We start from the raw sequence: 26,400 nt of genomic DNA, 5'->3' as shown, positions 1-26,400 counted from the left end.
AACCTTCCAACTAATTTCATAGACACTCTCTGATTTTAAAAGCAGCACACATGTCACCTGCTGCGCCTTACGTTGTGTTCTCTAACAATATGTTGTCAGTGAAGAACGCACACATACACAGAGCGTGAAGGTGCAAAATGAGGTGGGTGTGGAGGTACTGTCAGCCAATAGTCAGCCAGGTAAAGCAGGCCATCCTGCAGCTGAGGGAGGACTGTGTGAACAAACCAGAAAAAGAGTCTTCTGGGAGTGACACGCAGGCCTCACGACCAGACACTCGACACAACATACTCAATCCACCTGAGAGAACCCTCGACACGAACTAAACCCAGGCCACTCCTCGAACTGGGCTGGTTCACTGAGAGGCAGGCTAGAGGTAAGAAGTGTCTCCTCGTCACAAGAGGATCATTTTCACTCTAATCCAATGATGTCAAGATATGTATACAGAAGGAATCTATAGAATGTAAACAAGACTTAAAGGCTCCCAATTGACTTCACGAAACCAGCTATTACACAGACAAATGAGAAGGCACAGAGCGAGACAGTGACTGTGCCACGGGAAAAACGAATTACAACCACGGCATATTTCTACTACAACACTTTCAAATTAGTTTAGTTGCACAAAAGGAAAATACAGAAAAGGCATTGCATTTGAACTTCATGTAGCTAAAATCACAATGTACAGCTGCTCTGTTCTGTGAACATTCCCACACTGTACCCAGAGCGCTGACTATTGTCTTTTTTATTCTGATCTGCCAGACCATCTCCTTTCTGCTGTGTTTCAGAGGTTCTCCAAGTTAGTCACAGAGCCCTAAGTAGTGGTTAAAGCCAGGGATAGTCCGACCAGCCAAAAGCAAAAAACTCAACCATTTTTCTTTTGGGAAAGAAGCAGTGCCTTCTCTTGGGTTGAAAATGATCAATACAACAGGACAGTAATCGAATGTGACGATATATGGCACGACATGCTGATTTTCCACCATTTCTGAATCGAATTTACATTAGAATTCCGAACATGATACATACTGTTACTGTGACCTAAAGTTACAAATACCATGATAGAAGATTTTGGCCAAACTTGTCATTTCAACACTTCCTTGTTCATATCAGCAGTCTTATTCATCACCATCTCAACACAGCGTCACCCTCAACTGGTCAATTATGCAAAGTTCTATATATTCTATTTCTTGTTTTGAGGAACCCGAGTCATGTCGGCAGCTTCAGACGGTCGATGATCTGGTGTGGTTTCCTATTAGCCGAGCACACGTGGAGTTACAGTGTTCACAAGTGGTGCCGACAGCAGTCTGAGAATATTCCTAATGCAACTTCGGAGCACGCTGCCAGCCTTGGACTAGCTTATAAAACTGAAATAAAATTACAAGCCTGTAACCTCTCATTTAGGGCCTTTCTGGGCTAATCCACCGGGCAACAAAAAAATGAAAGCAACCTCTGCCGCTGTTAACACTTTCAGAAGTGAGCTGCAGAAAGCCAGAGGAGCATAAGGGAGAGAACAAACGGTGAGCTGTGAGTCGGTCCTGGCAGGGAGCTGCAGTAATACCTCCAAATCAACAGAACCGGAGTGGATTCAAACCAATGCCAGATCCAGAGTGGTGCAAAATTCAAACTGTGACACCCTCTGAACAGGTGAATATTTCTGCTATAGGAATTATCGTCCAGCAGGTGCAGAAGGTCACTTTGACGTCACTGAAACGCTGGCTTACGTACTGTCTTACGTCCTCTTTGGCTAGGCTACTTTAGATAAGTGAGCTAGGTGACAGATATGGACAGCTACCACACAAGTCAAGGTTTCACATGAGGAAAAAAACTGATTGTATATTCAAAGATAAAGAGGCTATATCAAGAACAAGCTGTGTGACTCTGCAAGCTTCTATGGTCAGTGTGTAAGGGATGTTTGTGGCTTTCTAAAAATGAACTACTCTTCAGCTTTTAGAAGTGCAGTTTAAGTCTAACAAATTGCCAAAGCTGCTTTTACACTCTCATCATTTTACACCATACTTATTCATTAGTGTTTCCACATTTTGCACAGCAATTGCATAATAGTCAACATTTATATCTATGTATATTGTCTGAATAGCTCCTATTGATGTATATACAACCAGAATAAAAAGAAAGATCTACCACAAGAGCTCAACCATACAGTACTGCCGGGACTGCTTTTTGGGATTCATTACTGGAGCTGGAATGTGTCTTTGGCTGTTCAGACTGCTTGGATCAAACTACCCGTTATTAAATCTAATTTTTTCCAGCTCCTGCAGAAATACTATTGCGTGTCACTGGACTGATCCGCCGTTTGTTGGCGGAGCAGTGTGCTGCCAAACGCAGCATGGTCTACACCGAAACCCTGATGACAACTGCATAAACACCAAACTTCAGGATGCAAGCTTTGTCTTATGTTTTAGCAAGAGAGGGTAATCAAAGTCCTGTGTAAGCAATGAAGTCTTACTCTGGGACAACACAGCTGCACTGAGCTTGTATGCTGGCCTGCAGGACTCTTTCTGACGTCAGAAACAGTAAAACTGCTGCCTGTCATTTCATTTTATACACCTACATTTGATATGCAGCCTACAACTTCACAGTTTGTCTTGTTCAGGTTCTATCAGTTGTTTCGGCTAACATGCAGTGCACATAAAGGGAAAGAATCTGATGTTCAGTGAAAGCTAATTATTCATGACAAAACCTCCACGCTTCCTGGAATATGACGCTGAATTTGAATTTTGAAAATAAAGTGACAGCTCTGTACCTGGTACAGTGTGTAAATGTAAGAAGCACACCCACGTCAGTACTGGTTAAAAGACAAAGATTGCGATGAGTGAAACCACAACTAATGACGGCGATCAAAATGTTGAAACAAATACTGATAATTGTGTGCAAACGATTCTGCAATATCACTGTGAAAGAGCCGCGGTACTGTGCAATACGCTCACCTGCGGACTTGCACAATTTCTCGGAAGTAAAGTTATAGGTTTGCTGTGTGAAGTGGATGATACTGTTTCACGTAATGATAATGTTCCAACACAAAATGTGATTCGTTGGTAATTGCATTCTGTGTTATATGAAGTCAGATATTAGCTTTCCTAAGAGTCTGATAGGTTGGATGTAGACTGTCTAACCATACTGTCCCTGCAATGCCAGGTAACAATTTGCAAAGTCAGGCTGTATTTGAAACCGCCTACTATACTAGCAGGACTTACTGATTTGGCCGTAGCATGCAGTACACAAATAAAAGCAAAATCTGAAGTATGCCAAAAATACTAGTATGTCATAGTGATTCAGCAAAAATATCCAGTCTGCATCTCACCTGATATGGGTCTCCTCCATGTCACTCTCTGCTTTCCAGAGATTCATACTCAGTTGAATTGACTCAAAACTTGGCAAAGCTCCAGCATGATGTTTGCAAAGGAGTGATGCTCACTGCACAAATGCATCACATCCAATCATGCTGTATGACTGGGATTTCAGCTTCAACTATCCATGTTTCCTGCAGGTTGGCATTTAGAAGCTTTGACATTTTTACTGATGTTTTATTCAAGTGCATCATTTCACTTGGACCACCCACTGATGTTGAATTTGCATTCCTCTCACCATGAAAACTGATTGTAATTTCCTTTTAACCACAGTCATACAGTCAGAGTAAAGGCATGGATTTTGCAAATGTCCACACTGGGTGTGTGCGAGCAGCAGGTGAATGAAGTTAGAGCTCTGCAAAGAGTGCTGCTGTTTAGGCAGTAGTGAGTCTGCAGGCTTGACTGTATAACAGAGCTGCTGATGATGTAAGAAAACAGTTTCCAATCAGTCTGCGGCGTGAGAGGAATGTGAAACGAGCGGAGTGGACATTCCGCTATCAGCTACACCTGTTTCATAACAACAGCAGGTTAGTGACTGGAGGGCTATCAGTTTCATTTTGATCATTATTTCTGCAACTATGCTGTTGAAAAATATAAACCATGGCCATGTTTTTGCTCAGTGTCTGCATGGCACCACATTGCCTTTGCATCCTCCTCCTGATTTAGATGATTTCCTCTGACAGCATACTGTATATCCTCACATCTCAAACTCAGGATACAGCCATGAACGCTACGTGTGGGTTTGCATCATTGCACCATGTATCTGTTTTCCCCTGGACAGCCTGTCTATGCATGTCTTGCTGCAACAATAAAAAGTAACTTCTCACTGATCTGTTTCTTCATTATAAAAGCTCATTCAAACACCATACATATTACGTTCATAATTTCATGCTCTCATTTCCAACAATGTCTCCAAAGTTACAAGAACAAAAAAGCATTAACAATTAACATGTGACCACAAGTTGCACCACAAACACAACAAACTACAGCCCCAAAAATCACTCCCGACCTGCGTTAACACCTCTGAGAGAGCTGACAAGAACAAAACACTCATACACAAACCAAACTGTTAAGTGCTAGAAAGCTACTGCACTGTATTGTTTATGTGATCTTATCCACCACATGATTTGGAAGGAGTGTAATAGGGCGATTAATCGCATTTTATTTTACGATTTTGGCTTCCAACGATTGTGAAACTCAAACTCACTTTTGGTAAAACCAATTCAGCGGTTAGACAGGAAGATATCACACGGCATGACAGACAGACAAGATGAGATGAGAGCCTGATCATATGGCAGCTTGCAGCGGATGCATCGGCTCTCAGCCCAAAGCTGAGCAATTCAAGTCAAACTCCATTCACTAAAGACGTTATCTTCTAAATGTATCTCATAAAAGACAGGTTGAATGATCGAGACTGCAGCTTTGAACACAATCAGCAAGTCACGATCAGTGCATTCAGTTCCTACAGTGGCGAGCGACCAAAGAGACTCGGTCAATGTGCAGACAGGCCTTTCAGCCACTGCTGAACTCAGCCACTGACAGCCAAATCAGACCTCCACGCTTCCTGGTTTGCCAAACGAAATCATTCTCTTTCACACAATAGCTCAGCCTGGCAATTTCAAAACGCTCTTGAAGTTGATTCAAAGTAGTTTGAAAGTGGAAAGCTTTGAAAGCCCCTTTGTTGGGGTCAATGAAAAGAGAGAATCTTTTGTTCACATCTATTCTAAATACAATAAATATAAACTAAATGGCCACTTTGTTACTACCCCATTATTAATTATACATTCCCTTCTCGTTACCCATCTTCCAATCCCCAACGACTAACATCTTGCCCCTTCGATGTCATTTCCTTTCAACAATGAGTTTAGCAACTTTCCCGAGAACAGCAACTGAAACTGAAACTTCTACAACTCTGTAATTTTCCTCAGAGCATTATCACTGCCATAACATGGACAGTCACAAAGAAAAAAAGAGTCTGTGAGGAAGTATCTTTGGACAAATAACTAATAAGATCATAAACTAAGTTAACTAACTCATTAACTATTGTTACAGACCTGCTCACTTTCAGAACTGGCTAATTTGCAATGTTTTATTTATGATAAGGTTGGGTTTGGAAAGGAGCATGACTGCTGATTACGTGTTAGCGAACATCACTGATTAGCAAACATTAGCCTACCGGTGAAGCCAGGTTGTCATTAATAACTACGTCTGCTGATAATGCAAAATAAAAATAAAGTATGGGTGTCATTTTAGTGATCTGATTCAGGTTTTTCATTGCAGCTCTTATCAAGTCCTGGTTCAGACTGATTGCATATCACTTGAGCAAAAAAAAGACACCAAATTATGTTAAAAACAATTGAGAGCTTGGGCTGCTATAATCAGTAATTATTAGCAATTACGAGCAAAAAATGGCAGGTTTTCCTTTTTCCTTATTTTGAAAAATCTATATTTCAGCAGGCCAATGCCACAGACCCTGTCACAGCCTCATGCCAGCAACTTTCACGCAAAACAAAGCTAGCAGTCAACACAGCTGAGGTGCCACCGAGGCTCATGCTCTGATCTTGAAGCTAATACACTTGCTAAGCTAACCTTGTCCAATAAAGGTTACACAAGAAAAGCTTCAAATGGGAAAGAGAGAGGCAGGAACAGGGGAGGAAATGTGGGTCACACACAGTGATTGTGTGTCTGAGAGAGTGTGTGTGTGTGTGTGTGTCTGTGTCGGAGTGATGGAAGGAGACCGGCCGGTCATGTAATCACTGAATGATGAAGTCAAGTTGAAATGAGCGTGTAGCTCACTGTGTGTGTCATGTTCTTGGTGCTGAACCAGACCAAAGTTTCTGGTTTGCAGGCTTCCAAACCACAGTGACACGACATCAGGCTGTTTCCACAGTGACTGCAGCGGGCAGGACAAAAGAGCTCCAAGCATTGTGTGTTTCCATGCATCTTTGTGTGCTCAGACAGTATGTGTGTGAGGTAGAATTTGGTCTAATGCAAGCTCACTCCTGCACGAGGTTCAACTAATTCGAAATACCTTACTGGTGCACTGTGTTGCTGCCATTATACTTTTCCTGCTCCCTTTTATTCACTAGCTCTGTGACCTTTTTATGATGACAAGAGTAACTCAGAGCTGCAACAAAAATGTGCTGTTTACATACAACAATACTAATAATGTCCATGTGTCATTTGTTTCATCCCTTAAGTTGAGCCACGTGACCATCTTGCAGCAACAACACTGAAGGTTAAGTGGGATCAGAGTGCATGTGAGGTGAAAGCTGCCATCACTGCATTACTTTACAACAGTATCCGCACTGTGTTAAGATAACATCTCCTGAAACATTCAGAGTTGAAAACACACAAATCTATGACATCATCCTATTCGATATACCACACCCTGACAGCGCTCTCTCCACTGTCCACCCAGTTTGCTATGAAACACACACGAACGCACGGGCACATACTTTCTGATACACACACACCAGCAAGACAGTCTTGTTGAGCAATATGAAGGAGTGTGAGTCACTCTCTGATTAAAAGCAGCTACAGAGGCTCCTCGTTGGGTCAGAAGCAACACAGGACAGCTTTATGTCACTGAACGCCACAGAGGGGATCCGCGCATCAATAAGTAACACCTGACATTTACAGCTGTCTGTATTTGGTGTCAATTGACGGCAAAGATGGTAATCTTGCATAAATAAATGAGCTGGCCCATGTTTAAAAGCAACTGTCTGAGTGAAGCTGCCATTTAGGAACCAAATAAGAGGCTGAAAAAAAAAACCCCTGCTCCATCTGGCAACCGCCGTCGCCCTGGAGACAATGCGGGACATTTTCTTTGTGCAAAGGCTCTTCAGCAAACTCACATCCTTCCTGCAAAACTAATGCCTCCCCTCTCCACCAGAAAGGCTTTCCAGGAGAGGAAATGGCCTCAGAGAGGGACGGAGGAGCAGCTACAGTGACTTGACACATTTTGGTTTTAGGTAGTATGTTGTTTCAGATCTAACTAAGAATAAAATGTCACAGACTGATGAGTAATACATAAGCTTTTCTTCGTCTCACTTCTCATTTTGCCTCCACAGCTACAGGTGGCTGTCTGCTGGAGCGCTCTGCTTCAGTCTGAGACTCAATAGAGCGGGGAAACCTGCCAGGGCTCACACACCACGGGCCATCTACTTTCCAGTCACTCTGGGCCGTGTTCCTGACTAAAGTATATCCAGGATTCAACTTCCACTGAACACAAACAGACCTCGGCTTGTTTAGTCATTCACATCCTGGGCCTTAATAGTATGTCAGATTTATTTTTAAGTGCAGGCAATAAAACACCTGAAGTGAAATTGAAAGATGCTGTCAGTCGTTCTGAATTATAACTTGCAAATAAGAATAATGATAACAATAGAAATTTAACCACAGTCCCCAAGCCAGTGTCTGCAATAACACTTGCCAACACAAAACTTTATAGGTCACAGGCCAAAAGAAGTCCCGGTCACCACCAACAGCAACATTTCACTGCAAAAGCAATTCATTTCAATGAAATCAAAGCAACAGCTGCATGCGCATAGGGAGCCAAGTACATCTGCAAAACTTCTTCACGCCAAATACAATTTTGTTGAACTTAGACACACAAATTCACCACAATGATAGTGTTTTGATAGCACTGATTTGATCAGCTATCAAGAGCAAAAATTGAAAGATCATCAAACGTTATCATCTCATAAACTAAAAGTCAGTGTGAGGGGGAATCCTAGCAGCCTTGTACTATTGCACTGTTGCATCATGAACCTTCACATAATGAGCAGACTACAGCAATGAAAGTGATTACAATCAAAGTCAGCATTGCCTGAAGACACATCTAAGTCAATAAAAAGAAGAAGTCAAGAAAACACTGCAGGTCATCTCATGTCAGGTAAGCACGTTTACCAGTGTGCAAAGAGTGGCCATTGCTCAAAATGTAGCAATGAGTCTGGTGTGACACTCAGGAGTGACGGCAGGAGAGTGGCATAAATCAGGGGCAGCACTGAGGACTCATCAGTGGATGACAGTCACATGATGAGGAAGGCACATTGCATGCATGCTGGTATGGTGCTCTCACAGTCTCGTGGTTCAAAAGGAGCTTTCAGAGGGCAAGGTGATGAGGATGGTAAATGGTGAAGGACTTGAGAAAAGTTTGCTGGTAAATGAGATCATTCACCAATTCACAAACAGCTTTAAGATGTCTTGATGTCATCACTCTTCATCCTGGTAACATACACCCAGGTATGACCTTAAAGGCAAGAGCAGCTGTGTATATGTGTCATGGCTGTCTTAATAAACCTGGTAATTCATCAAAGACGCAATGAAATACAGGAAATATGGTTTTAATGCAAGCAGCTCAAGAACAAGATGCAAACACTTCCGTGTGCTGCCTCACAATACTGCAACAGGAAACATGATGGGATGTGGGCTAATGCACTCAATCACAACCTATCTTCTGGCACGCAGACCTTTGTCTTTACTCAGCAAGATGTTATATCCCTCTAATCATTTCAACCAAACACTCTTCTTCCCTCCTTTATCACTTCTGCTATAGTCTAGTGCCATGTTGTATTCAGTTGCAAATTAACCCTGAGACCTTTTCTCCTACCACAGCATTCATCACCCACGCACATGGCCCGGAAATTGCATCTTGTTACTTGGGCAACCAATAGTTAAGAAACAGACGTGTGCATGTCTCATAACCAAACAGGAACCAGACAAGAGTCTGTAAAGCAAGAGTCAAATGTGACACATATAATTAACACCTAAAAGTGTGTGCTACCTGTGGTTGCCGGCAATATACTGGGAACACTGGCTTCATTTACACTGTACGATGTCTTGAAATCACTAATCACAAAATGGATGTGACATGAGACGAATCTGACGCGCGATATTAGCAACCCCATTCACAGCGTTTGGTGGTTTTATTTTATTATTACTGTACATCCCTGTTAATAAGGCAGACCATGATAGGTATTTAACCTCTCTGTGCACATTTAACCTCAATACGGATGCTGCCTTTACGTTAGCAATGACAGTTCAGACATGTGCTGTGCTGAAAGGTTTGTAGCCTTGACATTTACATTGTGTAAAACTGTCTTGTGCGCTTGTCAAGACATCAGACCGACATGTAAAAGAGCCACTACATTTATGTTACCAAGTCCACGTCTGAAAGGGGCTATAGCGGTGATTTGGCAACATTAAAATGGTACACCAGATATATGGCAAAGTCTGCATGTTTGTCACAAGACACCTACCGACAGCATGATGTAATACATTGATCATTACTCCCTGTCTTAGCAGTCGACAATCAAGAGTGTTAAATACATCTAAAGCCCAATAATCTGTACAAGCTTTAAACAACACAGAACTCACTGTGGGGGGAGGGAATAGCAGCAAATCATGTCATAAATACAGTCCAGTGATAAAGACATCAAAACAGGTCTGGACTAATAACCATCCTTTGAGCTGCATATTCAAACCAATCACAGTCTACACACAAGATTAGAGGCAGCACACTGGGTGTCTGGGAGGCAGATTTCCTTTATTTTTTTTTTAATTTTTTTGTATAAAACAGATTTGACCTGGAGGCCAACTTAATAAAGATGAGCCTTAATCTTCTCCCACCAGTCACTCGCCCAGTGATTCTGATGCATATATTTAGCCATCGTGAGGAAGATTACTAAAAAAATGACACCCAAAAGTAAGAGAAATACACTCACGTAAGGAAACCTCATTCAAAATCCCACTGAAATTTGTAACCATGCTAATAAGCAGAAATGCAGCCTTGGAACTGACCCTTTCTCGACTTTTAAATGAATATGGATGAGACCAGGTGACAGTAACATTAAGCATCTGTGCTGCTGCACTTGCAGATTTTTTGTTTCTCACACAAAACCATAAAGATACATTTTCTCAGAAAGGCAGATGAAAGAAACACTGACTAAGATCGCCCTACAGAAGCTAGTGGAACAGAAACTAGCCCAAGCGTAAAGCCACCATGATGTCACCCATTGGTTTGTGGACTACTGTTCTGAAGCCTCACGTTTTCGCATTATGGCGGTCGCCATCTTGGGTTTTTTGGAGCTAGAAATGACCACATTCAGACCAGACTGTGAAGCTGGGGAGGATACACTTTGATACACCTCTATCCTGATTGGATGACTGAGAACATAAGGACACGCATCATAAGATAGCCACGCCCAAAAGCATATCCTGCTTTATCATCTATTTTACTCTATAATTTACTAAACTAACATCATGCTGCATTGAAGAAGACTTGAAACTAGCGATTGAGACCATAAACTGATTAGGAAAATTGATGGATATTACATTAAAAACACATCTAAAAATATTATCCATATTTAAAGGGCAATAATATTCCAAGCGCAAGTGTTTATTCCATGCACACATGTGACAGCGTGACAAACAGTGACGTAGTTACCACAACAGGCTCATGCGACCACCTCCGCTAATCCTAACAACCCTCTATCTCCAAATCAAAACTGCTCCGGACACGCTGGAATCACCCCTGAGGGATTTGAATGATTGCTCCCTTAAGCACCAACAGACTGACTGTGAGCAGCACTGACTCAGCCTTTGTCCTCAGAGGGGACAGAGAAATTCTCTGAATTCCAGGGAAACCATCAAAGCAACAAGGAGGAGGGCATCCCTAACACCGACTCTCTCTCTCACACACACACACACACACTTACAGAACTATGACAATGTTTACTTGAATATTGTCTTCACTGTTACTAACTTCCAAATAAGGAGTGTTTTCAGTCCTTAAAATGCCTATAGTTGCCTAAAATTGTGTGTATTAATAAGGATTTTCATTGAAGACCAACCTGAGAACAGGAAACATGATTTTAATGGCAACAAATCTTTACACGTGCACACTAAAACTAACAAACGCCACTATTACTAATTATTGTCATTAATTCATCCACTTATCTCATTTTTGTTTTGTGAGGAAAACAAAGGGGTCTACGAGTAGCATTTTGTTACACAACACTGTCTTGCTAAATGATAAATTAATGAACCTTGTACCTTGTACTTCAATCTAGGGCATAAGACCAAGCGCACATGCATGCACACACACACACACATACACACACACACACACTTAAAGCTGTCCCACACAGCTTTGTATTATACAGTATATGACAAAAGAATAAACGTCTGCCGAGAGAAGCGGTCTGCAGGCGCTGTGTGTGTGTGTGTGTGTATCTGCGTCCCTAGCCCCAGCACACAGACACTGACGCACACACACATTCTCCTCTGTATCTGTGTAGTAGGAATGAGGGAATGAGGGCAGCACTGGGGCCCCGGGGCCACCGTCTTCCTCATGAATAACAAGTATTCAGCACAGCAGACAGACTGTGCTTGTATGTGCATGCGCGCACACACACATGGACTAGGGCAACATCACAACAGTGATATGATGGAGCTTTCTCCTTTGCCACAGCACCATGACAGCACCAGCTGTCTCTAAAGGCCGCAAATATGTTTCCTGTTCTTTTAATCACACGGTTCTGATTTTTTATTTTTTGGTCTACCTGCCTTATGATTTGCAGACACTAAAATTACTCCCTAAACCTAGTGTCCGTGGAGAGCTTTGGTGTCCTGCGATGGTGTAAGTGCTGGCTTAGAAAGATGAAATAAAAAATCAGTTATGGAGAAAACTTGGTTTTGGTACAGCACTGCTCAAATTTAAAGCTACTTCTTATCAGCTTGAAATGCTGCCTCTGCTACCTTCAGCCCAAAAATAATAGCACCATGACTAATGATATTCCTGACAGTCTCACAACATGCTGGGAAACATTTGGGGTTTAGAACTCACAATAGCTGATGAGCCCTGATTTTTGGCTACCGGTTGCTTCTGCTTGAGGTGGGGAAGAAGCCTCACACTGCCATTGTCACTCTCCTTTTTGTAACTAAATCCTCCACCATGGAGCTGGTAGCAAAGCTACTTTCGCTTTCAGCCATGCTTCTTGTTGCTGTGTGTAACTGTATGATGTCACTACGTCAACAAGTCAGAATACTGCCAATATCACGGCATGCTTTCTTATTACTAAACTAAAAATTTTACTGATAGTGTTGAGAACAATATGATATGGTACAGCCCGCATGACTAGTTATGAATTGGTCAATATGTGACAGGCGCTCACCATAAACCAAAACCCACGGGGGGGGGGGGGGGGGGGGGGGCGTTGCCTTGGTGATGCAGCAAACACACAGAGACAGCCACAAACATTCAGGCAGCCATCTGAATGGCTGAGGAGAGCAGCTCACGCCAACACACAGACACACAAGCGTCAGTGCACCACAGCCACGACCCAGCGTCACTCTGTCCCCCTATGAAAGGCAGATTGTGAGGGCTATTTCTGGAGGGCCTGAAAGGCTGCAGCCCTGCTCTGGGACGCAGGAGGAAGTGGCTGCCCACAGGCAGGCACTGCTGGCAGCATCACACACACTCCTCTCTCCTCCACTCACTCTCTCGCATCATCTTGCTTTCAATCTGAGAAGTTTCTATTTCCCCTCTGAGCTTTATGTAGCCTGGTGTAAATCTTCAGATCCGTTCACGCTCTCAGTACTGAATGCACCTGCGAGCACTACATGAATTAGTCACAACCCTGTCACAATAACGGAAATCCCTTCTTCAATACTGCAGTAACAGTCAAGATCAAATCATTTCTGAGCGTTCAACAGCTTTGCCAAAAAGTATCCTGCCTCAAGACACCTTGGTGGCCAAGGGGTTTAAGGTGCCAACCATGACTCACAATGTGGTTTGCTATCTCTCCCAGCCTTTCCTGTCATCTCCCTACTGTCATCAACACATGACATCAAGAATGGCAAAAAAAATGCACATATGTATATCATAGGAGAGGGTGTCATAAAATATCAAGCCTGGAACGTCTATTTTGGGGCAATCCAGCAAAACTCTATAGCTGACAAATCAAGGCACTGACATCGATGCAAAAATCATATCGAAATCCAATATTACAATCAAGTAGTCCTGCTCGCAACGGCCTTCTACACCCAGAGATATTCAAGGAGGAGCTACCACGGTATGCAAATTGTACTGCAAAAATCTCCTGATGGTTGGAATCATCATATTATTAACAATACTCTTTTCTATATCTTACTTTGAGGAATATGTTTTTCTACAAGCTTTGGAGAAACATTTCCAAATGTTCAATGTTGTCTCAACACAAGCAGCCACACAAGAACATTGATGGTGATTAAAGTGGTGTAACAAGTCAAATATGAAACCATTTTTCAAACAGAGCTGACAACCAACGGACACCACAATCACTGTTACAGAACTGCACCAATCAAGAGCTACAGCACACTGCTTGATGGCTCTTATTTTGTTTGCTAAGGTAGAATAGCCCCCTTGAATGTTACACATTGTTAGCCATGTCACAATTCTACAATCATAACACTGTATAACAGTAACAGAGACAACCTGACATCTGTAAACACAACAGCCCACATGCATACTCAGTCTGCCATGCATGCACCTCTGTGTCCTCGCTGGCCTCTAATGTAATGAATGACTCTAGCTTGACTGCAAGCTGTAGGGGTGTGTATGTGTGTGTGTGCAATTGTGTGTGAAGAGGAGGCCGGGCGTCAGTGGAGGATTGATGTGCCAGATTTGTCATCCCCGCCTGCAAAAAAACAACCATCCTGCATGCTGTTTAGAGCCGAATTAGCGATGACCAACACCCTCAAACTGCTCCGCCAGAGGCACACAGATGGAGCTACAATAGAGCCTGTATGTTAGTGTGCGTGTGTTTTGTGTGTGCATGCATGTGTGTCTCTTCACAAAATGAACGAGACCGCCTCGCTGTCGCACACACAAACACACGCCCCTTTCTTGGTTTTCAAACACGCACAGGGAGACAATCTGGATTCTCGCTCTAAACACAAGTCTCCCTCGGGTCCTCTCCCCAGTTTCCTGTTTGGGCTTCGGACTGCGTATCCATTTAGCCGCTGGGTCCTCAGCTCAGCGGAGGAACCACTGTCAAAACACAGTGACATGCTGTGGAGTTTCTCAAGAGACCCTTGCTAGGAGGACCACACCCCAGCAACTATGGTCTCTCTCCAACCCACAAGCAGCCATCTTGGCTCTAAGTTAGATCCACTGATAGTATAACTTAGCATCTAGGTTGAGCACAATGTGAGCAACCTGACACCTTAGAGACAAACTGAGAGGGTGAATGGAAGATTCAAGGCTCTGCCCCCAGGTTAGTGTCTGTTAGACAAGCCAGACTGTCGCTGGGTATTTCAAAATGAACCACAACCAAGAGCTTCATCTAAAATCATAGAAAGAAATCTGCTCGGCTCTGCCGGCAGGATGTTCTGTTTGTAAACACCCACAACGTTTCTGTTGATGGCTCTGAGAGGCAGATGAGCAACGATGATGTCAGGCTTGAAAACCTGTCAGGACCCACGCTTGCAAAACATTCCACTGACTGACTGACAACCAGCAACCACTCACGCAAAAACACACATACACACATACACACACACACGTAGACAGGATGCATGAAATATTTAGACACGAGCGGAAACTCTGCTGTGTTTCAGAATTCCTGGTATTCTTATGAACGAGCACCGCTCATTCTTGATGCGCAGCCAAGTGCTTTCTTACAGTCACTTAGTGAGAGCAGCAGCACCAACGCTGGAAAAATTAAAATACAATGAAAAATTATCACACACATGCACATATATTTGGAAATCTGGGGCTCTGGGGCAGACTCTAACTGCAACCTCATCCCCTGAGGCCTAATTCTAACACTCTAGCAGACATTGATTATTGATTGGGGGGCATGCTTTCAAGAGGAACATGCACAATATCACTCTATCCATCTCTTTTTGGAGCCTAGCAATGATGTTTGAGGACCAAGACCAAACTAGAATATGACTATGTGTGCAGTATTAATCTAACTGCAGGGGGGGAGTTAGTGATGACTGTCGGATGGCGATAATGAGGATAACCTCACTGTATCTACTGAGATGTTGAGCACAACAGTATGTCTCCACCTAGAAACTTCAGTATTGAGTAAAGTTGGTGTAAACAGTGAGGCAGCAGCAGTGGTGCAACACCGACAATCATCATCACCCTTAAGTGTTTGGCTTTACGAGGCATGGGAGCCTTGATCCATTAAAGCCACTGTGGTTTTAATGTCTGGTTCCCAGATGCTTTTTACAGGCTTGCTCTGCTCTGCATCGCATTCAGACAGGAAGGAGTGTTTCTGCAACGTTTGCAGTGTCCACGTTCTAACATCCTGTATTCACCTCCCTCTGAAAATAAAAATGCAAGATGCAATAAGTGCGTTCATGCAATCAGAAAAGTGATGCGGGTTGCTCCAGCAATAAAAGCCAGTTCTCTGGCTGCTTTTAGCCACAGAGGGCTTGTGATGTTACAATTTGCCTCTTCTGAATAAATCATGGGCAGAAATCCACTTTAAATAAAAGACTCTACCACGATACAAGCTGCATGCTTCCATCGGATAGGCGGGTTGAATATTTCATGATTAAACGGGCCATTATACTACACAGATCTAGGCCAAGGCTCAGGCTGAAGGGAGGGGGGCTCAGATAACGGTCCAAACCCCGTCCCAACAACACAAGGGAACAGAGCTCCGGTCCGAGGGGGCTCAGGGAGGGGCAAAGCCATCTGGGTTAATCCACACAAAACACAGACAAAGAAAACAATCAGCAACTCCGCACTGCAGAAGCATCGATTTCCAGTTTAAATAACGCCTAAAATTAAGTCCAGGCGGAAATCAGCCGGATTTTCGTGCTCTGACTGTCCCAACTGCTCAGGACCCTGCAGCCACAACACTGACAACTCGCTGCCCACAGACTCTGTCTGAAGTTCGGCTTCAAAAACGCCACATGGCGACAGTTGCACTTTGTCATATCTGTAAAAGAGAGTGAACTGGGGAAGATGCAACTGAAACTGTGAAACGGCAGAACAAATCCGTCTTAGGTCACAGCCGACCAAGCAGCCAGCCCCCCTCAGAGCTAGCCCGGCGGCTAGCATTAGCTCTTAGCAAATAAAGTTAGCCAAACTTTGCTGTCAACAGAGTAACACTGCTTGTTTTGCTAAAGCTAAAACATGTCTGGACGTTGAATACTACAATGGGGTTGTGCACTGAATGTGTTCTCCCGTCAGAAACGCGAGACACCAGCTGACAGGCTAGCATATAAGTACACTAATCCCGTGAGGCCTGCGCGTCCTCGGCCCAAAGTTGACGGCTAACTGCGTGCTGACAGCGCCTAGCTTCCGCCAGTGATGAGCGGCGGCCCGGCCCGTCCCCGCCTCCCTCCTCGCCTGCTGTTTACCCACAGCTAATAATATGCCGTTCAAGCTAGCAGGGCAGGCTAGCTCAAACACCCACCTCGCTTGTCGAGGTCGTAACCGACCACTAAAAAGTAGTCGGCGAGCCTGGCCATCTTTGGAGCTCACGGCGACAGGCCTTTCTCGCTAAATCCTCTTCTCTTTTTGCCGTCAATAGTCCATTTACGTCCTACCGGCGATAGACACATCACGGGCGACAGTAGCATCCTTCCAGCTGCACCCCGCCGCCATACTGTCAGTCTGCCTTGCCCTGACAGCGGAGAGCCGCGAGTCTGCGCAATGAAGGACTTCCAGGGAGGGGCTGCTCGGCAGGAATGTCCCATGTGAGGAGCCAAACCAGCTCAGGGGCCAAAAGTCTGACCAAAACCTAGAATAAACCCAACAGTACCGTCGCAAGAGGGGTGAAAGGTTGTGATGATTCCAGGGGCCCTAAACTTAAGGGGACCTACAAAAAGCCCAATGCAGACACGAACATCTAAAAACAATATCATTCAATCGCTCTAAAGCAACAGTCTGTCACTATAGAAAATAGTACTGATAAAATGAAATAATTTATTATATCGTTAAGAAAATTGCTTAACCAATAAATTAATAAATAACATGAATGTTATTAAGTTAAGAATTCTGTCAAGCCAAAAGGGCTGTTTGGCCCTTTAATTTGGTGTATGGGTTAGACAATTAGCCCATTAATTAGTCCTTTTACAGCTTCAAGCAAAATAAAACGTCAGTGAGATAAATGTCACCGAAATGCTTGTGCAGCATTAATCCAAGTTTCTGCAGCCAAACGATTTTCCAAACTCAGATATTAACATCTTTTATCTCAGATATTTTCCCCGCTGACAATCCTCATTCTGTTTGCAACCTTAAGTGGCACGTGGAGCATCCTTACTGAGAAAAATATCACAGATTATCAGAAATATGTTGAACCTTTGGCCGCGAAACACTTGAATCATGCTAAGTAAGGCTGGAGAAAACCTTGGCATGATGCTGCAGTGTCACTTTGAAGAGGCAGATAACGTTTCAGCGGGATGTGAGGAAGGCCTGATGGCCCACATCCGTGTGGCCTGTCCTTGGCTGTCAGCACTGTAACGGCCTCGAGAGAATTTCAACACTTCCTGCGCTGTGACCTTTGACCTAAAGTGCTTATCACTCTCTGGTTGAAAACAATCCCGAACACGAGATGTCACATTTTTCTTGAAGAGCTTTGTTTTCCCCACCGCTCAATAACAACTTGTCTCCCTCTTTTCTCACAGTTATCTGAGACTCGGGCCACCGTGAGCAGAGGACAGCGCTGCTCTTTGATAAACACTGCGCCTGACAACCCAGAGCTATGTTAACAGGAGATAGCACGCATCTCAAGCCTGTCTGTGAAAACTGTTTTCAGGGAGTCACACTGAGATTACCACTGTGGCTTAGATTCTTATATATGTGCTTCTTGCATTTTGACCTTGAACCACACTTGACAAATTGCCAGAGAGACAGACAGCAGGTGAGAAAGACAGACAGAGATAAAGAGTCGCTCAGTCTCTCCCAGACTCTCCCTCGAGGACACGGACACACATGGTAATGAACCTTGAACCCTGCAAATGTCCGTGAAATGGACATTTGCATGTCATTAATGCTGCCTTTGACTTAACGAACCATGCTGAGCGTTTGGCTGGAAACCTGTCCTCTAGTTGTTCCTCTTTCATCAGCACAGAGATAGTGCACAAAGATATGATGCATTTCTGTGGCAAGTCATTTTTGCACAGCTAAAGCATCAAGTGGAACACAAACCACCAGCACACTGACCTCAAGTACAATTTTCAGCATCAATTAACCTTTTATTTGTAATTGAGCAGTTTTTACTTTAATGAATCATTTGTAGAACTGAAGAATATGTTAAGGAATGTTCAGAATGTAAGGAATTGTGCTTAATAGCTGTCTCGCCAAGAGTTAGATGAGAAGATCCAGAAAGATCCACTTTCATGGATATGTAGTAAATATGGAGTTACAGCCAGCAGCTGGTTTGTTTTAGCTTAGCATAAAGACTGGAAACAGGGGAAAACAGCTAGCCTGGCTTTATCAGAAGCTCCTGAAGGTGTGGATGTAGCCCAAAATAAATGTGCAAATGGTTCTACATTGGGTGTCTGATTTCATCCACTGACATATTCATCTGTGCGATCATATATTTTGGGCTGTGCACAAAGAGTGCACGTGGACATGGGTAGATGACATGGAAGGATGTCAGGATGCAGAAAGTATAAATGAAGCTTAAAGCTCACTAATTAACACTTTCTCCTGGCTGCCTGGCAACCCCAGAATGACAATAAGACTCCAGGAAGTTACCACACCCAGCCAATGAATAGTCCAGCAGCTGGCTGTAGCTTCATAATGGACAGACATGTCAGGGTGGTATCAATCTGTTCTTGATACTGATGGTGATGCTATTCCATTAAAAAACAGGATCAGGATCTGCATGGAAGCGCACTTAGTGACAGAAAATCATGCGATACATGTGCCAGATTTGTTTAACTTATAATTGTTTTCATTATCGATTAAATTGCTGATTATTTCCTTGATTTATTGCTTTTTATATAAAATGTCAGAATATAGTGAAAAATCCCAGTCATAAATTTTAAGAGCCCAAAGTGATGTCTTCAAATTCCTTGTTTTTTATATGACCATCAGTCCAAAACCCAAACATATTCAGTTCAACATCATGGCAAAGACAAGCAACAAATGCTTGCATCAAAAGTATTTGTGGATTCATTTTCTGTCCAATGACTTATTGATTGTTTGAGCTCTACATTCCTTTCATTCAAATAGTTCATTAGAAAATAGCAAAATGTTGAAAAACGTCAAGAAATCTTGAAAGAAATCCAGAAATCACGTGTTTGCTGCACAGGGAGCAGCCCAGGCAGGAAGACGTGTAAGACAACCCCGCAAGGACGGAGCTATACTTACAGTACACTTCTATATGTATATGAATGTGTGTGGCAGCTTCTCTATTTTAGTATTCTGTCAAGATCTCATGCTTTTTTCTGCTTTGTCATAATTAATATCTGGGAATAAAGAAAAAGAAGTAAGCAGGCAAGGTACCTGTCCCGTCACTGATTCTGTGTTATTCATACATACAACCCAATCAGAGCACAAAGTCACTCTGTGCAGGATGCAGCAACCATGTGACTTCCTGTACACTAACCAACAGACAGGAAGTGGTTTGACGGCCTCTCGCACATTGGTGCTCTTCATGGGGCTATTCCAAGGGTCGACTTCCCCTCAGCTCAGGTGAAGCATTGCACATGAAAATGGTTCATTAAGCAGGCATTGCACGCGGTAGTTTCATAGTGAGCTGAGACTAGAAGATGCTCACAGAGTCGGAGCACGTGTTTCAATTTCATACTGTCACTCCACTCCAGCTCCCTGTAACACTGTACACACTCCTGCAGGTAGCTGGACTATGTTTTGTGGTGAATGATAAACCATACACAAACACACTGACTTCCTTGTCTCATGTATCTGTAATTGGAGCTCATCTGTTTCTGCATACACAAAGGGAATGTGGCAAAAGACTGTGTACAGTAAACTGCTGTAAATCCTGATTTGTAAATGTGTTTTTACCCAAAACAAGATGACCACAGATAGAAAAACATGGCAGCGTCAATTTTATTTGTTATGTCTCTTTTGCCATAAAATAATAAGTGCTGTATGGTCAGTTTAATAGGGAGCAGTATTACCTATAATTGATCCTTTAAACAGCATTTACAGGGCTACTCCTGCAATTTAATGTTTCATTTTCATAAAAGTTGGAGCCTTTGTGAGAGACTTGTTTGTGTTATGCTCTGAAAACTTTGGATCATACACTTCCCATAATGCAACTTGATAGTTACTTATCATTAGAACCTCCCTGTCCAGATAACTCGTCCATTTACTATTCATATTTAGGTATCTTTTATTAAGAGTTAAAAGTGACACCGTAAATTTTGCTGAATAGCGACCATTGTGGTCACAGATGGTAACTACAGAATTAAGGCGCATTAAAAACCCCCTCATTTTCCAAAGTTATCATCATTAGCTGACCTGACTGCACTAAAACATAGTACAGCTGTGCCACAAGTACAGAAGAGTCATCAAGTCAGTGAACTGACCTAGCAGTGTGAAGTTAAGTTTGGTAACATGAGCTCACATTAGCCAACATAAGTGATGGTCATACCAGACCAAGTAACAGTAAAGCAGCAAAACCCCAGAGTGTACTGAACTGAGCAAGGGCGTGTTTTATTTTCTTATGAGTTCTGCTTTTCATTTTCTGAATGAAGACTGTTTTATTTCATCTTTCATACAGTGCAGTCTCTTTAACTGCTTATCCACTTTCTTGAGATCAGCGTGGGTGTTGTTTAATCAAACAAAACCCAACAACTATGATCACATTTTGATTTAAATGTTGTTAAATTAAAAAGTTTGGCAGAAACTTTTGCTATCATGTACGACCCTGATGCTCACAACAAGACGCTGATTAAGAAAATACTGATGGTTTTCAGGACCTGAGAGTCAAGTCATCAAATGTGGAATAAAAATGGAACAACAGCTCGCAAAGCAGACTACAGACACCAGGCATGACAAACTTCTCTCATCTTGACATGATAAGGTAATCATTTGTATCTGTGTTCTTACAGTTTACTACACTATACTTTATTCTTACAGTAATCTATTATTGATATTATTGATATGTGCTGAAGCAAAGCACTAATCCCAGTATGTTCTATACTTGACCCATATGTGATTGTTGTGGTCTTTTAATTCTAAAACCATGGTGATAAGACCTGGTTCAAATGTTCCCTGTTCAGCCCAAAGGTGTTGGGATGGGATTGGGGTCAAGGCTCTGTGCAGGCCAGCCAAGGTCTTCCACATCGAACGGGGAGATTCATTTCTTTATCAACCTAGCTTCGTGCACAGGGACATTGCACTTTCTTCATCAGGTGCTATAATTTCTGCTGTTATCAGCCACTTCTGTCCTTCACCATCATCTTTCTCACACTGAAATCCAATCCCTCATTTGTCCACAAAGCTGGCAGAGCACCATCCCGTTAGCTCCCTCCTCCGAGGTCTCCTCCCACACACCACTGCACTGGTGAGCAGCCATGCCAAACAAACTCGACTGAGAGGGCTCGGACAGAGACAACAAGCTGTTCAAACAAACTCAGTTGTACACTATCTCAAACAAGCAATGTAAACAAAGGTCAGTGAAGCAGCCAAGAGGATGCTAACAGCACGGCAGTGGGAAAACGACTCCAAATTGATTCTTCATAGGGATTTAATGATGACTTGTCCAAAAATTATTTCAATATCCAAGACAATGCTCTGATAAAATGTTGCCTTTCGTTGTCCAAATATACTGATAGATGATATTTGTTTTGTATTTGGGAGGTTAACTCAGCCTGGTCCTCCTGGGAAGCATCATGATTCAGGAGCTGCTGTATGTTGTGCTGATGTAACATGCTGTTCACCAGGGGGCAGCAATCATTAGACTACCACACTCTGGTTCCTGGTGGAATAAACCTCACTCAGTTAGAAAAGCTTAAATTCAGTCCAAAATATCCATAACAGCAAGCACAACACAGAAAGTAACACAGAGATTACAGTGGCTTCAGAAAAGTGAACATTTATGGTCATTATTTCTGACTGTGTCACTTTTTTTTTGTGTGCAAGGTGGGAGGAGGAGGTGGAGAGTGTGCTCCTAAGGTGTGGTCTAATTTTATGGAGTCACAACTAAATAAACAAATTATAAGAACATCTCAAATGTTACAAATATTGATATAGAACATGGCTTTCAATAATCAGCAGAGAATAAGAATGGATGTAACACTGTTCTGTCTCTGGCAATGAGGCCTGAGAAAGCACACAGTTTTCAGGCCAATCAGGTGCTGCAAGTATGCAAAAACATACGCTTTGGACAAGCTGTTGTTTGGATATATGAGCTGGTAGTTTCATCAAAAACAGGAGAAAGCAGATGCTGTCTCAAAGGAGCCATAAGTCCTCCTCAAAGCTGCAGGTGTTTTGTGTTTGTATATGAAGTCCTTCAGCTCAGCCAGAATGCGCTATAAACAGCCTGACAAAAGCTTTTTTAACTATATAATTCACTTATTGTCAGAAAGTCCCATGAAAGACCAAAACCAACAATAAACTGACCCTCTAATGAATATTGTGTTTGTATTCAGAACCTGATCTTATTTCCCCGTGCCATAGAGCTCCATTATTGTGCAGAAACTATTAAAAACATTTCAGTGAGTCACAGCGTTACACTGGGTGCCATGTTGCTTCATTACCATTAACACACACACTTTAATTTCTTTTCACTCAATCCCACAGACACTGTCTACGGCCCCAAGCAGTCACTATCAAATGTGGATTAATACACCCCTGAGTGAAGTTCCTGTTTGGGTAATGGTTATTATAGACTACAGTGTCAGGTGTAATTGGTTTTGCGTGTTAAATGGATTTGTTAACAATAAGAAAAATATAGAATAACACGATGGCCAGTGTTTGCTTGTGAATTGGCAGCAGCTTTGTTGGCTTTATGGATGTCAATTATGTTCAACTTCGGGGCTGAAAAATGGAGCCAACACTGTCTCCAAAAGTGAGTCAGTCCCCATAGACCCCCGTATTAAAATGCAAAGCTTACAGCAGAAATACACACATTCACAGCCTGGAATCCATGTCACTTTAGGTCTCTATAGTTAATTTTCCTGTTCATGACAACTGTGTGAGGGGTGATTTTTGTAGAACTCACTCATTTAAATTATATTTATGCTTAAAATTATGCATAATTAAGGGCATGGCTGCTTTCGTTGGCAGCTATATGTTGCTGCATAGGTTGGTTGGTTATTGAGGCTATATGGTAATCAAAAAATCACAAAACCAAATGTAATTATTTTAATATTAATACTAGAGTGGCTATTTTAGGATTATTACACTCTAGACGTTAATTTATCATGATCAGCTGTTGGGCTGGCACAACCGGGTACCAACCAGGAGCAACAAGACCAGAGGGCTAGCCAGGTAGCAAGACAGAGTAGCATATGGCACAGCTTGGTAGCCTAGCTTGTAGGCCTTAGCTAGCTTGATCACATAGAGCTTAATGGACACGTTTCAGCAACCATGCTTCATTCGGCCTGCCTCAGCTGCACCCACGCTCCACCTCTTTGCCCATTTTTGGATTATCTGGGAGTTTGGCAGAGTCAGACACTGCCAAGATGGTGAGGGTCGGAGCAACTTTCTCCTTTATACAGTCTGTTGTTCCGTTAGGTGAGATGCTAACTAAGACAGACAGCTCATCAAGTGCTGGAGCACGCATTGATCAACAAGCCACATACTCTTTGCCTTGAAGTGAACTTGAATGCATGTGAGAGTTTGCTTCACTATAGCCTGTGTTTGCCCTTATCATACCTAATGAGACAACACTGCTTATTTGCACTGTTTACGCAACCTTTAAAGCATGCTGTGTCCCCATTTCACTCATTCAAAGATTCACATTAACAATGACAAAAACACCGCACAATCAAGCAAAGGTCCCTCTGCTCTTTGATCAGTTGACTACGTCCCCCAAACCTTTCCTTTCTGGACGAGTTTCAAAGCCAGAGATGGAGGCTCATATAAAACCGTCCTGTGCCGCGTTTGTCGGCCCCTCAGCGTACCGACTCATGTTTGCTAATTGCCGCCTAAAACAAAAGTAAAACCAGTGCACGATTGAGAGATCAAACCCAACGGGAAGCCTGTGTTCAGAGCCCAGCGGGTACTGATTCACTGGCAGCTGTCACATGCCAGGGAACTCTTATATAAACGGGTCAGAATCAGTGAAGAAGTGACCTGCTTCCACAGCCAAGTCTGTCTGATAAATGAATTACTACCAGCTGCCTGTGTTGGGAAATGCTTCATGAATCACTGTGTCATCACAGCCAAATCAATAGGTACCACTGTGGGTGGTAGTTTAAGGTCAAAACAAAATATTCAATATGAATGAATCAACCTTAACTCAAGCCCTCACGTGAGGAAGAAAGTCAAAGAGAGGAACCGTGATCACCTCACAACGCCGCTGTGTGCATCACAATATTTGATTTCCAAGAATACAGGAACGAAAGTGATGGCTTGATAGCATAACCCAAATCGGCTTGTGAAAATGAAGCCAAACCAAAGGCTGGAAGGATCTTTTGATTACAACCAAACCTGGATTAGCGTGTCATTGGCAGGTCACGCTGTGGCACTAACTCTGATGGTATTATAACTACTGAGAAAGTGCATGAGGCGATCAAAGAAAGGCCCGAGCAGAGCCGAGCTGTAAGATGATAGCGGCAGGGGTGAGAAGTTGGCAACTATCACTGACAAAACTGTCGGAGTGAATATCACTCAAATGACGCTTCGCATTACATGCAAGGCAGGGATCACGTAGCACAATAAGGCTAAAATCCTGGGTTGGCAATAATCGTACAGCGTGCACAGAACAGTGAGGATTTCATGATGCTTTTTAATTTTCTCACTGTTGCAAATCGTGGATTTGTGATGTTTAGTGGTTTCCAGGAGTTAAATGAGGTCTTTTGCTCTACCTGCTTAGCTCAAAACCTCACCTGAAGGCGTAGAGACTGGGCTCTGTGCCTTTGCTTTGACTGCGAATGCAAAGTTTGAGGACGGCAACACAAAAGATGACATTCAGGTTGACAGTTGAGATCACTGAAGCGTTTGCTGATTTCAAACTTCCTCTGTAGCTCCTGGAAATATGTCAGTAAGACATGATGCTCTTGAGATTTCCCTTGTTCATACACAGGAATAATGCAAAAGCAATAGTTCCTTTAACAGTGTGTCAGTCACGTCAAACAACATATAAATCCATTGTTTTGACTATAACAAGCGCTCGCTCACTTGTCACTGTGTGTTCTGGTCCAAACAAAATGACATATGTAACACATGTAACATTAAGTAAAAGATGCTGATATTGCTTTGTAATATATTATATTTATTGTTTGAATTTCATTTCTTGTTCATGTTTCTTTGGTTTTGTTTTTTATCATGCTACTGAATATCTTTTCATCCACAGGGTTAGAATTTTTTTTTTTGGAGAATTCTTGGAATCCATTCAGAACAACCCTAAGTGATATTCATGACCTTCTGGGTTTTTATTTATTTTTTGAAAACTGAACGCTTAGCTCTGCGACTGTAATAATAATATGTACATAAGCGGCACAAATTGGGGTTATCGGCGTCTATTCTAAGTCGAACATCATGCCTTTACATATTATACATGTACAGTTTTCTGTCGCAGGCTGCCTGATGTTTATTTACATGCATGAGATGATTTCTGCATCAGCAAAAGGACAAATAACAAACACTGCATTATTACATTCCTCAAGGAGTCTGGTTTTGCCTGTCCTGCCTGTATGGATGTACAGTGTCTCTCCAGTTATGAGGAAAGGCGTCCACTCCACAGTTGAAAACTCACTCAACGTGTTTCCTGGAAATGAATGTTGTGTAACCGCATCTGAGGATCAGATGTATGTATTAGCGGTGTGTCGCTACATCAGTGAATTGAGTTTGAAAGGAAGGAGGGAACTTGGACACGGGACAAAAATCCTCACTAATGAGATGAAATACGCTGCACAGGATCCATCTGAGTCATTAAACAGAGTT

At 42.7% G+C, this 26,400-nt stretch overlaps 1 protein-coding gene across 5 annotated transcripts in view; it reads right to left on the bottom strand.

Annotated features, from left to right (window-relative positions):
* The window catches only part of sbf1 (SET binding factor 1), a 54,238-nt gene extending 37,222 nt beyond the window's left edge, over window positions 1-17,016 (bottom strand). For 3 of the 5 annotated variants that reach the window (XM_076721830.1, XM_076721832.1, XM_076721831.1), the window contains exon 1: window positions 16,784-16,975. In XM_076721830.1, the coding sequence (XP_076577945.1) occupies window positions 16,784-16,838 (55 nt within the window). In that variant the 5' untranslated portion in view covers window positions 16,839-16,975. Of the gene's footprint in view, window positions 1-16,783 lie in introns of all 5 variants that reach the window. The other 2 variants (XM_076721834.1, XM_076721835.1) reach the window with 1 other exon arrangement.
* Window positions 17,017-26,400: the final 9,384 nt, after the last annotated feature.

Source organism: Chaetodon auriga, chromosome 22 (assembly GCF_051107435.1).
Source record: "Chaetodon auriga isolate fChaAug3 chromosome 22, fChaAug3.hap1, whole genome shotgun sequence".
NCBI classification, from domain to species: Eukaryota; Metazoa; Chordata; class Actinopteri; order Chaetodontiformes; family Chaetodontidae; genus Chaetodon; species Chaetodon auriga.
This window is presented reverse-complemented; position numbering and strand designations above follow the sequence as displayed.